Source organism: Stenella coeruleoalba (genome assembly GCF_951394435.1).
Source record: "Stenella coeruleoalba genome assembly, chromosome: 9".
NCBI lineage: Eukaryota > Metazoa > Chordata > Mammalia > Artiodactyla > Delphinidae > Stenella > Stenella coeruleoalba.
Window position 1 is genome coordinate 12,923,017 of NC_137155.1, and position 16,009 is coordinate 12,939,025.

At 35.3% G+C, this 16,009-nt stretch overlaps 1 protein-coding gene across 2 annotated transcripts in view; it reads right to left on the reverse strand.

Annotated features, from left to right (window-relative positions):
- CDK13 (cyclin dependent kinase 13) overlaps positions 1-16,009 on the reverse strand; it is a 109,706-nt gene that overhangs the window by 56,165 nt on the left and 37,532 nt on the right. For both annotated transcript variants that reach the window (XM_079931980.1, XM_079931979.1), the window contains exon 5: positions 14,103-14,273. In XM_079931980.1, coding sequence (XP_079788106.1) covers positions 14,103-14,273 — 171 coding nt within the window. The remainder of the gene's footprint in view (positions 1-14,102; positions 14,274-16,009) is intronic.

Genomic DNA, 16,009 nt, shown 5'->3' on the forward strand with positions numbered 1-16,009 from the left:
AGGTTGCAATAATTGAAACAAAGTGATATGGCAGCAGGACATGCAAAAGGGTCAGTAAAACAGGAGACCCCAGAACGTATGGGAACTTGATTAAAGACAGCATAAGAGAGTAAAATAAAAACAATTTAAATATCTAAAATTTCTGAACTAGAAGAGAAGTTGAAAAAAACACAGAAAAACATTCTTGTAATTTTCCAAACCACTTTCCCTCAAAAAGCCCCAAAACTGACAGAATGACCATATACAAGATTTAAATTAACAAAGAACATAGAAAAAGGGCAAGCAACAGAAAGGAGAAAAATTATCTATGATATGTGAAACACATGAAGCATTAATATCCATATTTTAATAAATCTCTCCAGTTGGTAAGAAAATGCCAAAGGAAGAGGCACTTCACAGAAGAAATGGAAAAAACATGAAAAAAAAATTTAACCTCACAAGTAATAATAAAAAAAAGTATTAATTTCTCTTATGAGTTGGACAAAAACTGTAAAATCAATAATGTACTTTGATTCAGTAAACTAGCCATTCACACAAAATTGTAATAGTATGTAAACTGGTATAAGCTTTCTTATAAGTTAATTGGGCTATAATTAGTAACATAAAAAAGAATTGTATCATTTAACCTAACAACTCCACTTTTAAGAATGTTATCTACAGGGCTTTCCTGGTGGCCCAGTGGTTAAGAATCTGCCTGCCAATGCAGGGGACACAGGTTTAATCCCTGGCCTGGGAAGATCCCACATACCGTGGAGCAACTAAGACCATGCGCCACAACTACTGAGCCTGCACTCTAGACCCCACGAGCCACAACTACTGAAACCCATGTGCCTAGAGCCCGTGCTCCACAATGAGAAGTTATCACAATGAGAAGCCCACACACCGCAATGAAGAGTAGCCCCCGCTCACCACAACTAGAGAAAGCCTGTGTGCAGCAACGAAGACCCAACAAAGCCAAAAATAAAAACAAATAAATTAATTTTTTAAAAAAAGAATGTATCTACAGAAAGACTCAAAGAAATACACACAGATTTACATTTAATGATGTTTGATAAAGCACTGTTAATAAAAGCTAAAAACCAATAACCTAAAGACCCATTTATGGGGAAAGTCTAGTAAAATAAAATATATCCAAATTACAAAACTACAGGGACTTCCTTGATGGTCCAGTGATTAAGAATCCGCCTTCCAATGCAGGGGACACGGGTTCGATCCCTGGTCAGGGAACTAAGACCCCACATGCCACTGGGCAACTAAGCCCACGCGCTCTAGAGCCCACGCACCACAACTAGAGAGAAGGCCCACAAGGCGCAACGGAGAGCCCACACGCCACAATGAAAGATCCCGCATGCCACAACTAAGACCTGATGCAGCCACATAAATAAATAAATATTTAAAATAAGTAAATAAATTCACATTAGAATTTTGAAAAAACAAACTGAAAAACACTATCTTGCTTTTTTTAAATGGTTGCATGATACACAAAATGTCTGTTTTACAGAACATTGCATATTATGTCCTCAACTCTGTAAAAATTAATGATTAAACAAGGTGTATACTTGTTTTTCACAAAAAAATGTCTGAAAAGAAACTAAAGAAGAGGGAGCCACTGGTGTCTCTTCATTGTTGGCCAAATGTCAGAGCATCTATGCATATGTCTCTCATCTACTCATTTATGTTTTTTATTTCTACATGTCCAGGGCTTTATCTCAACCAGATACGTTATTTTTATAATTCTAAAAAGTATCAGGTAAGAGAAGTTCTTTTAAAAACACTCCCAGTTTTTGACAGGTAAAAAATATGTTGTACTTAAATTATGTTTCCTTTAACTACAGTGAGGCTGAATATTTTTGCTAATATTTACTGGAAATTATCAGTTTTTTGTTCCTTGTTCATGTCCTTTTCTGAGCTATAAAGGAGGACTGTGCCTATGTATTAAAAGGGACATTTGTGCCACAGATATTTCTTTTTAACATGAGATATACCTCTAAAGGAATGACACATGGCATAATACCCTCCAAATTCTAACATCTGATTTTTAACAAAATTCTACACACAAACTAAAAGAAATAAGAAATCTGAAAGTCTTACGTAGTAACTGCATGATAGATCAACTATTATATTAAGTCTCTTCTATAACATATCATATTAAGAGTGCTAGTACATAGCACTCTAGAGTACTCTAGTACTCTAGTGCTAGGCTGACTTTATGGTAAGCATAAAGAATGGTAAACTACTACAGAGGTGAAAATACTTCACATATTATCTCATTTAAGCTTCACAATTACTCGGAAAGTATTATTATCTCCTTGTAACACACAAGGCATAGAGACGCTAAATAATTTGCCCATTATCACACACCTACGAAATGGCAAAAGTGAAACAATCCCCCAGCCTGAGTGTCCCATCCTCTTTATGCCATGAAGAAAAAGGTGTTATTCGCTTCCTCAGAGAGGGCTCAAAAACCATAGGGCGATATAACAGCTGTCTTTTATTTCAGTGCCCGAAATGGTAATGATGCCCTAAGTGGTGCTCTGCCACTTCCACCCCTCACCACCTGCCTTTCCCCACCACAGAATTTAGCAGAATTCTTTCTCCTTATTGATGGTCATAGCACTCTATGGCTTCTGCAACTGGCATCTGTCCTACTGTCTGATATTGAGTTTCACTCTTCTGACTTCCTTTTCACTGCCTGGGTTTGATCAACCAATGAACTCACTTTTTAACTTCTGGTGGGTTAACCAATCAATCACAGCTAGTCAGACGTGACAAGTTTTTCACCCTTCTTGACAACTTTTAGAAACAGAGACTACTTGTAGGCTTTCAGGAAAATGTTTCTTTATTTTTAACTTCTGGGTCAGCACCATTCCTGATATATGATATCCACAAAATAAAATTTCACTAAAGAACTAAAACTGAAATATTCATTTCTCCCAAACATCCACCCTTTCTGCTTAATTATAAAAAATTATTATATAATTGATCTATTTCTGCCCTCACAATCAATCAACCACCAAGCTATAATAACAGTAAACTTTACTGTGTGCTTACTATGTGCAATATTCTAACCTAAGTGCTTCACACAGTTTATCTCATTTGATACAACAAACCTATGAGTTAGGTACTGTTATTCCATTTTCCAGATGAGGAAAACAGAGAGTACGTAACAGTGGAAGAAGCAAGAATTCCAACTATACTCTTAACCATTATACATAGTTCCCATTACTATTACCTTATAACATCTGCCCAAAAATAACATATTTCTTGTTCAGCTATTCAGGAAATATTGGCAGGGAAAAGGAACCCCCCTCCCCCTTCCATCTCCACTTACCCCTTACCTACTTCCCTACAGATTCCTTTTAAACTCCTGACAATCCTTTCACCATAGATCATATCTTCCGACAGGCACCTACACATTCTGACCTATGTTCTTTACCTCTAAATTTCAACACATGATGCTAACTCTGTATTTCCTTGTAACCCAAAGGAGGAAGTCATTACTAGTTAAGATTTTAATTTTTTTCCTTTAAAAGCATTATTTGCTATATTTTATTGATGTAACTAAAGCACCTTCCTATAACTTTTACTGATCATGCAAAATTCACAATCATGAAAGGTTCATTTAGTTATTCTGGAACACACTACAATCTGTTTCATAAATATTTTTCTCCTCAATTCAACTCAACAAACACTTTTTGATCAGTAACCTAAGAAACACATGGAGAGCAAGAAAACCAGATGGCAGGATAGTTTTTATGTAAATCACTCAAAAGATGAACATTTGTACTAAGTAAAAAAAAAAACATTTAAAATCAATTAAGAAAAACACTGATACTCTAATTTAAAAATGGGCAGAGGACACAAAAAGGTAATATATGGATAAAGAAATATAAATGGCACAGAAAACAGTTTTCTACACAGAAAACTGTTCAGTCAACCTGCATAGTAATAAAAATAATTACTAAAAAGACTGAATACTATTTTTACTTATCAGATTGCCAAAGATCAAATAAAATCACTATAAACATTGGTCAAAACACAATATTTTTTTTTTTGGAAAAAAGTGGAAGTTAATATTTTGGTTCCTCTGCATAGTATTTAAAGTCAAACATCATTTTTGGTCCTAACCTACCTTTCCAGCCTCATCTTCTATAAAAGACCCTGTCCCTCCCCACAATACTTATCCCTCTCAATTTATATAGCATTTTTATCAAAATTCTTGGGAGCTAGTTGGGGTTTTCTTGTCCTAAGTAACATCTTTAATGTATTCATAGTCATCCAACCATCACCACAATGAATTTTGAAAATTTTCATCACCTCATAACAACTTCATACCCAATTAGCAGTCACTCTCCATTTCCAAGCTCCTCCCCAAGTCTCCTACAACCACCCATCTACTTTCTATCTCTCTCGCTTTGCCAATTCTGGACATCTTATATAAACAGAATCATACATCATCTTTTGTAACTGGCTTCTTTCACTTGGCATAGTATTTTTAAGGTTCATCCATGTTGCAGCATATATCAATCAGTATTTCATTTTTAAAAATCGTGGTAAAATAAAAATAAAATCTACCATCTTAACTATGTTTAAATGTACAGTTTAGTGGCATTAAGCTTATTTACACTGTTGTGCAACCATCACCACCATCTATTTCCAGAATTCTTTTCATCTTGAAAAAATGAAATTCTGCAACCATTAAACAATAAATACCTCCCCATTCTCACCTCCCTCCCTGGTAACCACCATTCAACTTTCTGTCTCCATGAATCTGACTACCTCAGGTACCTCACAGAAGTGAAATCACACAATACTGGTCCTTTTGTGACTGGCTTATTTCACTTAGCATAATGTCCTCAAGCTTCATCCGTGTTTTAGCATATGTCAGAATCCTCTCCCTAAGACTGAATAATACTTTATTACATATAAATATTTTGCTTATCAATACATGAATCCAAGGACACTTGGGTTGCTTTCCCCTTTTCGGGTACTGTGAATAATGCTGCTATAAACATGGGGTACAAAATCTCTTGAAGATGCTGCTTTCAATTCTTTTGAATATAAACCCAAAGGTGGAAATGCTGGATCATATGGTATTGTAATTCTATTTTTTGAGGAATCACCGTTATCATTTTCCATAGCAGCTTTACTGTTGCAGATTCCCACTGGCAAAGAACAAGGGTTCCAACTTCTCCACATCTTGTCACTTGTTATTTTCTGTTTTTATTTTCTGTTGTTTTTATTTTTACTTTTGTGATAATAGCCTAAATTTTTTTTTTGCGTGGGGCTGCACTGGGTCTTTGTTGTTGCACATGGGTTTTGTCTAGTTGCAGCGAGCAGGGGATACTCTTCGTTGCAGTGCGCAGGCTTCTCACTGTGGTGGCTTCTCTTGTTGTGGAGCATGGGCTCCAGGCACGCGGGTTTCAGTACTTGTGGCATGCGGGCTTCAGTAGTTGTGGCTCACGGGCTCTAGAGCGCAGGCTCAGTAGTTGTGGCACACGGGCTTAGTTGCTCTGCAGCATGTGGGATCTTCCCGGACCAGGTCTCGAACCCGTGTCTGCTGCATTGGCAGGCGGATTCTTAACCACTGCACCACCAGGGAAGCCCAAGATTGTAGTTTAGATCACTGTGATATGGGATTATATATAAACAAGATTGGCCATGAGTTGATAATTGTTAAAGGTGGGCAGTGGGTACATGGAATGTTATTTCATTATACCATTTTTAAATTTATGTATATGTTTGATATTTTACATACTTTTAAAATTACATAAAGCAAATAAACCTTTTTCTGCAAAAACCAACGTTGGAATTTTCATAAGAGTTGCACTGAATCTGTAGATCACTTTGAGTAGTAGTGATATCTTAACACTATTAAGTCTTCTAATCCATAAACACAAACATCTGTAATTTATTGGTGTCATCCTTAACTTTTATTTTGTAATTTTCAGTGTACAATACTTTCATTTCCTTGATTAACTTATTCCAAAGTATTTTATTATTTTTGATGCTATTGTAAATGGAAGTTTTCTTCATTTCTTATTCAGATTTTTCACTGTTAAGAGTATAGAAACGCAACTGATTTTTGCATGTTAATTTTGTTTCCTGCTACTTTGCTGAATTCATTTATTAATTCTAACTTTGTGTGTGTGTATGTGAAATCTTTAGGGTTTTTTACGCATAAGACCATTCTGTCTATGAACAGACGTCATTTTATTTCTTCCTTTCTAATCTGGGCATCTATTCTTTGTCTTGCTTATTTGCTCTGAGTAGGACTTCCAGCACTATTGTGAACAGACGCAACAAAAGCAGGTACAGGTATCCCCTATTTCTGGAAAGTCTGCTTTATGCCACTTTGCTTTTATGACAGACCTACATCAGTATCTGTTTTCGCTAATCAAAAGAAATCAGAGGAATTTTGCTTTTACAAAAGAAAGGTAAAAAGCAAAAATAGCATTCAGTGTTGATTTTGCAGTGAGCTGTTATAGAGGCAGCATGTACCCTAAGCAGTGAGAGTGGCACTACCAAGCCCCCTCCCTGGCAACTACACTCAGCATCAAGCCATCATAACTTTGAACTGTGTCTGTGAGCACCTGTGCTTTATTTCAATTTATTTTGTGATTCCATTAGCAAGATATGTCCTAAGGTAATTGCTTCTTCCCTTTATGCCATTTGAGCTTACAAAGGGTTTCACAAGAACACTCTACTTTTGGATAGCTTGGGAAAACTATATCCTTGTCTTCTACCTGACTTTAGAAAAGTTTTTAGTCTTTCACCACTGAGTATGATGTTATTAGCTGTGGACTTTTCATATATGGCCTTTAATATGTTGATGCAGTTTCCTTCTATTCCCAGTTTGTTGAGTGTTTTTATCATGAAAGTGTGTTAAACTTTGTCAAATGCTCTACTGAGATCATCATGTAGATTTTCCCCCTTCACTGTAATAAAGTAGTGTATTACACTGATTGATTTTCATATATTGAATCATCTTTGCATTCCAGGAATAAATCTCACTTGGTCATAATGTATAATCCTTTTAATACACTGCTGAATTTAGTCTGCTGAATAGTCATCAGAAAAATTATTGGTCTATAGATTTCTTGTCTTGTAGTCTTTGCCTAGGTTTGGTACCAGAGTAATGCTGGCCTTACAGAATGAGTTTGAAGTGTTTTGGAATAGTCTGGAGAGGACTGGTGTTAATTCTTCATTAAAAGTTTGGTAGAATTCACCAGTAAGACCATCTGGTACTGGGCTTTTTTTTGTTGGAGATTTTTTATTACAGAGTCATCCCTTTACTGGTCTGTTCAGATTTTCTATTTCTACATGATTCTTGGTAGGTTGTGTGTCTTTACAAATGTGTCCAGTTCATCTAAGTTATCCAATTTGTTGGTGTAAGTACTTCAATCCTTTTAGTGGCAGAATAATATTCAACTGTATAAATATACCAGATTTTGTTTATCTATTCATCAACTGATTGACATTTGGGTTGTTTACACTTTGGGACTACTGTGAATTATCCTGCTATGAACATTGGTATCAAGTTTTTGTGTGGACATGTTTCTATTTCTCTTGGATATATCCTTAAGAGTAGAAGTTTTAGGTCGCATGGTATCTACACATAACATTTTGAGGAAATGTCAGGCTGCTTTCCAAAGTAGCTGTACCATTTTTTACAATCTCACCAGTAATGTATGAGTCTTCCAATCTCTCCACATCTTCCCCAACACTTGTTAATACTTCTCCTTTTTATTATGGCCATCTGACAGTGTGTATAAGATGGTATCTCATTGCGGTTTTGATCTGCATTTCCCTAATGACTATGATACTGAACATCTTTTCATATGCTTATTGGCCATTTGTATATCTTCTTTGGAAAAATGTCTTTTGAGATCCTTTGCTTACTTCTTAAACAGGCTATCTTTTTTATTATATAGTTGTAAGAGTTCTTCATATATTATAGAGACAAGCCCCTTAGATACATGATTTATAAATATTTTCTCCCATTCTGAGTTGTCTTTTCACTTTCCCAACGGTGTCCACCAAAACACAAAAGTTTTAAATTTTGATGAAGTCCAATGTATCTATTTTTTTCCTATAGTTTCTGCTTTTTTTGTCATAACTAAGAAGGCTTTGGAGGGACTTCCCTGGTGGTCCTGTGGTTAAGACACCACACTCCCAATATAGGGGGCCTGAGTTCAATCCTTGGTCAGGGAACTAGATCCCGCATGCCACAACTAAGAGCCCACATGTCGCAACTAGAAGATCCCACATGCCACAACTAAGACCCGGCACAGCCAAATAAATAATAAAATTAATAAATAAATATTTTCAAAAAGAAGAAAAAAAAGAAGGCTTTGGCTAATCCAACATCATGAAAATTTACTCCTACATTTTCTTCTAAGAGTTTTGTGATTTTAGCTCTTATATTTAGATCGTTGATCCATTTTAGTTAATTACTGTGTATGTGAGAAAGGGATCCAATTTCATTCTTTTGCATGTGTATATCCACTTGACCCAGCATTGACTGTTGAAAAGCCTGTTCTTTTCCACTGACTTGTGCTGGTATCTTCATCAAAAATAAACTGACCATAAATATGAGGGTTGGTTTCTAAGCCCTCAATTCTATTCCACTGATCTAAATGTTTTCCTAAAGCCAGTACCACACAGTCTTGATCATTCTAGTTTTGTAGTAAGATTTGAGATCACTATGTGTGAGTCCTCCAATTTTGTTTTTCTAAATTTTTTTGACAATTTTACCTCTTGAATTTTCATATGAATCTTAAGATCAGCTTGTCAGTTTCTGAAAAGAAGCTAGCTGGGATTCTGTGAGAGACTGCATTGAATATGTAGATCAATTTGGGGAATAGTATGCATCTGATCCATGAACCTGTAATGTCTTTCCATTTATTGAGGTTTTCTTTAATTTTTTTTCAATGATATTTTGTAGCTTTCAAGGTACAAAGCCTTACACTTCTTTTGTCAATTTACTCCTAGATATTTTATTCTTTTTAATGCTATTATAAATTAAAGTCTTCTTAATTTCACTTTAGATTGTTCACTGCTAGTGTACAGAACTACAACAGATTTATGTATATTGATTTTGTATCCTGCCACCTTGCTGAACTCATTTATTAGTTCTAAGAGTTTTTTAGTGGATTACATAGAATTTTCTATATTGTGTGTATGTGCACACACACACAGACACACACACAAACTGATTAGAGATAGTTTTACTTCTTCCTTTCCAATTGGTTACCTTTTATTTCATTTTCTTACCTTATTTCCCTGGCAATGTTGAACAGAAGTGGCAAAAGCAGACATCCTTATTTTTCATAGTGGCCCTTTAACAAGTTGAGGCAGTTCCCTTCTATTCCTAGACTGTTCTATTCCTGCTCTACATTTGAGAGTGTAAACCGGCGCATCCCTTCTAGAAAACAACTTGGTAATATGTGTTAAGAAATTGCAAAGTTCAAATCCTTTGACCTAATAATCCCATTTCTATAATCAATTTAAGAGAATAATCAGATGTGAATAAGTTTTATGCAGAAGGACATATTCTAGGAAGGAAATCTGGTTCCAATGTCTATGGACTCACTGACTGCTAGGATTATATATGCTCATTATACAGGACCTTTATCGCTCACTACTTCACTCACTACTTCATTTCTCACCAAACCTATAATTCAGAATTGGTTAGGACTTTTTCTAGCAGATAAAGTCCCTTGTCTGGTTAAAGGTATACGAATAGCTACAAATCACTGCTAGAATTTCCCAGTATAACACTTCAATATAGAAAACAGTAGTTGAAATGCCTGAAAGAACCTAAATATGCAACAATGGAGGAATGAAATATGGTCCATCCAAGTGACATATTATTCCAATAAAAAAGCATGTTATTAATGAAAGAAGCAGAACCTCAGCTTGGGAATAAATAATCATAAATATGAGAGAAGACACATTAGGAAAAATATAGAAAATTTTAATAGTGATAATATCTGGGTCATTTTATTTTCCAAATTTATAACAATAAACATCACTTTTATAATCAAGAAAAGAAAGTCTAACATTTTTCTTTCTCCTTCCCTGCCCCACTCAAAAAAAGTTACTAATTCTAAATAATAGTACTACTGCACAAAAAGAGGGTATAGGATCTTAAAACTACGCATCCCTGGCCTAGAGCCTTAACTGGAAACTTCACATAAAATATCAGATACAAATAAATTGTACAACTGAGACTAAGTTTTATCTTTTACATGACAAAATGAATAACATAATATAGGCAGCCCCCAGTATACAAGAAATTTAAACTTACAAGTGACTTTCCATCCTGCCTCAACATGCTGCTGGAGGCCCCACCATCACAGGAAAATTTTATCTTTAATAAAATAACCTGCAAGTTCATTTCTTTTTTAAGGTAGGAAAAAAAAAAAAGAAGACACAGTACACAGTTGGTAGGTACAGACTCCTTAACAAAGTTCTCTTGCTTATTTGGTAGATCCCACAGCCTGCATTAAATTTTTTCTCTTTTTTTTGAAACTCAACACCTACAACTGAAATCCTGGCAATTACAGATTAACAGAGTTAACAATAAGGGAAAACTTCTGGGCAGAAAAAAGCCTGTCATTCATATATTAGTCTGGTTTAGTTCTAGCAAGTACTGATCCACCTGGTTCCCAGAAACTCGGTTGAGTCGGGGACCAGATTTTTTTTTTTACCTTGTGTATCTCAAGCACTATTTATTAGAACTTGCTGATTTGATGAAAACGTTCCAGCTGCACTATCCAAAATGCAGTCAGTAGTAATGTATAACTACAGAGCTCCTGAAATGTGGCTAATGCAACTAAGGAACTGAACTTTTAATTTTATTTAATTTTAATTAATTTAAATTTAAATAAACATATTGCCTAGTGGCTACTGTATTGGCCAGCCCAAGTCTAGAACTGGCACAATAAACATGTACGGAAAGAACGAACAAATCGATCAACAATGCTCTCATCACAAAACCCACAAAATATTAGCAGTTCTATATTATGGGAATGAATTCAGATTTTTAAGAAAATGAGGCAGGGAAGATAATTTTGAAGCAAGACTTTTTTTTTTAGGGGATATGCCAATTTTTCATTGCCTCATAAAACACGTTATGACAATTATGAATTAGAATGGCCTCCTCCCTACTTATCCAAATCGCACCCGTCTTTAACTTTCTATCTACTCCACAGAACATTCTCAGCTTTGTATTTCATTCATTCATTTATTCAAAATTTAATGATAACCTACTGTGTGCTGCACACTATGAACACAAAGTAGAATAAAACTCAGTCTCTGTCCTCAGGCAGGCACTTCAATAGGAATAAGAGATGAAAACATAATGACTAAGTTGAAATAGAAAATATCGTTATAGAACTGTGTATAACATGGAATGCAAGCATAGGGGAGCACCATGTGAGAATCAAGAGACTACAGAGGAAGTGACATTTAAGACTGCTTCCCTCAACCATATAATGACACTCTACCATAAGCATTACTATAGAAAACTGTTTTATTGATATTTAGAAAAATTCCAAATTAAAAGATTACTCAAATTTCCTCATTAAACAAACACTAGTATTGAGAGCATTACAGCGAACTTAATTTGTACAAAGTAATTTTAATACTGGTTTTCGTTACCCAGGATATTATGTTAATTTTAAGTACCAAAATACTATTTTGTTGTAGTGATACCATTATTTCAGTGTTTGTTTTTCATCTGAGTACTAAATATTTACATTTTGATATGGAGATCAATGACTAACATTTTACTTTATACTGCATATAACTGCCAAACAAAAAGTGTCCTCTACCCAGAGAATTATAAACTGCATTAAAATTTTTCATTGAATATTATTACATTCATTCAGAAATCATTTTTCTGTAAATTCATAATCCTCAGTGGGAAGAAGAAAATAACAAAGCAAAGCTTCTGTTGCAAAATAATTAACAGTCTAGTTCAAAGACCTTATGAACAGGGAAGTATGAACACAAGACTACTGAAATTAATACAAGTAACTGCATCCCACGCAGAAACTAAAGACCTAGAGGTATAGGAAATGTTTTCTTATACCTCACACTAACAGTGAAAAGACTGAGAAACAGACAAAATAGTTCAAAGATTCCCTCAAAGAGAGTAAAAAGAAATGCAACTGCTTGAAGATGAAAACATTAGGAAAAAAATTTAGAATTAGTTTGTCTGTCTCGCCTGCATTCCCTCGATTATTTCAGAGGAAGCTCCTTCAGCATCTATAGGTTTCTGCACAAAAATATACCCATGGTGAAACCACTTAACCATGTTTTCTTAAGGCCACTGTGGTGGAAAGTGGGAAGATTGGTCAGGTAAGACCTCACTAATGAATAAAGCAACATTCAGGCAGAGAGCTAGAGAACGAGAAATTTGCCTTTTAAATCGTGCGCACGCGTGCGTTCGTGCGTGCGTGCGTGCGTGTGTGTTTGTGTGTGTGTTGGGGCTGGAGAGGTGTATGCCCAGTGTAAAGAAAGGCTTCAGGGCAGAGAAGTGCACTGGCATATCTGATGACTCAAACGAGCGATATGAATGGAGTTTGGTGAGCAATGAGAAAAACTGGATTGGGGTTGAGGTTGGAGAAATAAACAGGGATATGATCACACAGATCACGAAAACAGAGGTCCAGGGTATGTGGAGGAAAAGCAACTATATTAATTTGGCTATAGAACAAGATTAATGAAAAACAGTATTTGCACACCACCCTCATGCATAAAATCTTAATTTAATTCTCACTATACAGTAAGAGAAATAATGTTTCCCTTTAATGGGTAAAGAAATAACAGGCTCAGAAGGGCTAAAGGCCTTGCTGAAAAGCTAAGTCTCTAACCCCAGACATTCTAACCCAAGTCAAACAGGTAACCTTTCTACTACACAATAAGAAGTAGTGAAAAATAACATGAAAAAGACAAACCCAGTTCAAAGTCAGACTAAGAAATATGGGCTTTATTGTGGGAAAAAAACTAATGGAAGTTATATCAATTAAAAAGATGATTCTGATGATCTCCATAGGGCATACAGAATACTTTCAAACAGAGGTTCCTTCATAAAAAATGGTTACCATACATAACAACAATCATTTTTCTACTGTGTTCCCCAGAAGAATAAGATTGTGGATGCGTATAGCTGGGGATGGGAGGAGGCTAAGTACCATGTTCAATCAGAACATACCTACTTTTTAATCTGTTTTATGTTAGATTTAGTTTCAAAAAGAATTCTGCTCTTTGAAAACCACTGACTATAAGGGAGTCAACCTTAGTTCCAAAATCTTACTCTAAAGATCTAAAACCTGCTGGAGGTAGAGCATTTCTTTCACCCATCAAATACCCTATGTTAGCTACTTTAAAAAGCACACTAATTTCTTTTCAGCTTTTTTTTGCTAAAAGCCAACAATATACCACTATAGATTATCAAAAGCAATTTCAGGTTAACATTTTTGCCGCCATACTTTTAGAAATAATACATATGCCTACCACAAAGTTTCCTTGTATGTTGAGACATTATAACATTAAAAATGTAAGGTAAATATATTCTAATACTACTATAAACTGCTTCTCAATCACTAAAAAATAAAGACTAAAAATTATATATTGAGGCCCCCCCAAAAAAATATTGCTAGTGAATATTTCATCTGTAATACCAATAAGTATGATGTTACCTAGGAGGATGGAAGGCGGAGCGAGGGATGGATTCAGAATTTGGGATTAGCAGATGCAAACTATTACAAATATAATGGATAAACAACAAGGTCCTACTTTATAGCACAGGGAACTATATTCAATATCCTGTGATAAACCATAATGGAAAAGAATATGAAAAAGAATATATATACGTAAAACTGAATCACTTCGCTGTACAGCAGAAATTAATACAATATTGTAAATCAACTATAGTTTAATAAAATAAATTAAAAAAAATTTTAATAGAGTTTGATATTAAGGCAATATTTTTAATATACCCAATAAATCCTCAAATGGTCAATATCAAAATCTATAAGTTAGCAAAATCATGAATACACAGAATTGGTTATGTAAATATGCACACATACCTTTATCCTTCTTAAAATCCAAAGCATCTTCTTTATCGGTCACTATTTCCTTCATATTGATAATACTCTGGTGGGTAAGCTGCCGGAGAATTTTAATTTCTCGAATTGCTGTAATGGGAAAGCCTTCCTTTTCATTATCCAGGCGTACTTTTTTTAAGGCTACCATTTCTCCTATTAGAAAAGTAAATAAAATCAGGTTACCAGCTGACAAAACTAAGTAACATTTAAAATTTTTATTTTATTTTTTAATATTATTTTTATTTTTTCTTTTCAGCTGCACCAGGTAGTTTGTGGGAATCTTAGTTCCCTGACCACGGATCAAATCCATGCCCCCTGCAGTACAAGCGTGGAGTACTAACCACTGGACCAGCAGGGAATTCCCTAAATTTTTATTTTAATTCATAATTTCAGTTCCTACCTCTTGAAATTACAAACCACAAAATATATTTTAGTTTCCAATATGCCAAATGATAATATTTATGGTTCAAAAAGTCTCTGGTTAAATAAATTAAGGGATATTTATCAAACTATGGAATATTATACAACTGTTAAAAAGGATACAGTAGGTCTATATGCACTGTTATTTTACACTAAGATATATTAAATGAAAAAAGCTAGATAACAAAGAGTAGATATATTACACTGCCATTTTTTAAAAAGTGAAGAGGGGAGGCTAAATATACCTAATATGCTTATACATGCATAAAATCTCTCTGAACAGATGAGAAAACTCTGGACATTGTGCAGATAAGAAAATATGCTCAGATCTATTCCTGTCCAAAGATGCCCAGTTACCCAGTAGTAAAACTGGGATTCAAAATCTGGTTTAGCTCTCTCAAAACTATGTGCTCTTCCCACAACACTAAATGGCCTCATAATTTACATATGAGTGAGTTTTGTATCAGATAATCTAAATATTGAAACACACACAAATCCTATTATAAGAAAAAATTCACTGTAACAGAAGTTTGTTCATTCCACTTCTTTGTAGGGGAAAAAGAAGGAATTCTGTACTTACAAATTTTCCAAAGGAAGGACGTTTTTCCTTTTAATCGTTAAAAATTACTTGATTTTTTAATAGAAATCTAAAATGTATGATTCCTTGTTTTATAATTTAATCTCTTTTGATAATGCAGAATCATCATGATAAATATTACTTTACTGCTGCATGCTATAACTGCCTTCAGAGTTTCTATGCATAAGGTAGCCTCGCTTATACTAAGTGCCCTCAAACACCTATGCTATTTTATCTATTGGTTTACTTCAACAAGAAATTATAAATAAAGATTAAACACTGACTCTAAGCACCATTTATTAGTAAAATACATGGTGTCTAACACAGTTACTTTTTCCTCTGCCCCAAGGCCTTTTAAAACTTTCTCTCAGGGGACTTCCCTGGTGGCCCAGTGGTTAAGAATCAGCCTTCCGGGGCTTCCCTGGTGGCACAGTGGTTAAGAATCCCCCTGCCAATGCAGGGGACATGGGTTCGAGCCCTGCTCTGGGAAGATGCCACATGCCACGGAGCAACTAAGTCCATGCACCACAACTACTGAGCCTGCGCTCTAGGACCCGCGAGCCACGACTCCTGAAGCCCGCGCGCCTACAGCCCATGCTCCGCAACAAGAGAAGGCACCGCAATAAGAAGCCCGCGCACCACAACGAAGAGTAGCCCCTCTCGTTGCAACTAGAGAAAGCCCGCGCACAGCAACCAAGACCCAATGCAGCCAAAAATAAATAAATAAAATAAATAAATTTATTAAATACAAAAAAAAAAGGAGGAGAATCGGTCTTCCAATTGGGGAACTAAGATCCCACATGCCATGGGGCAACTGAGCCGGCATGCCCCAACTACTGAGCCTGTGTGCTCTGGAGCCCGCACACCACAACTAGAGAGCCCGTGTGCCGCA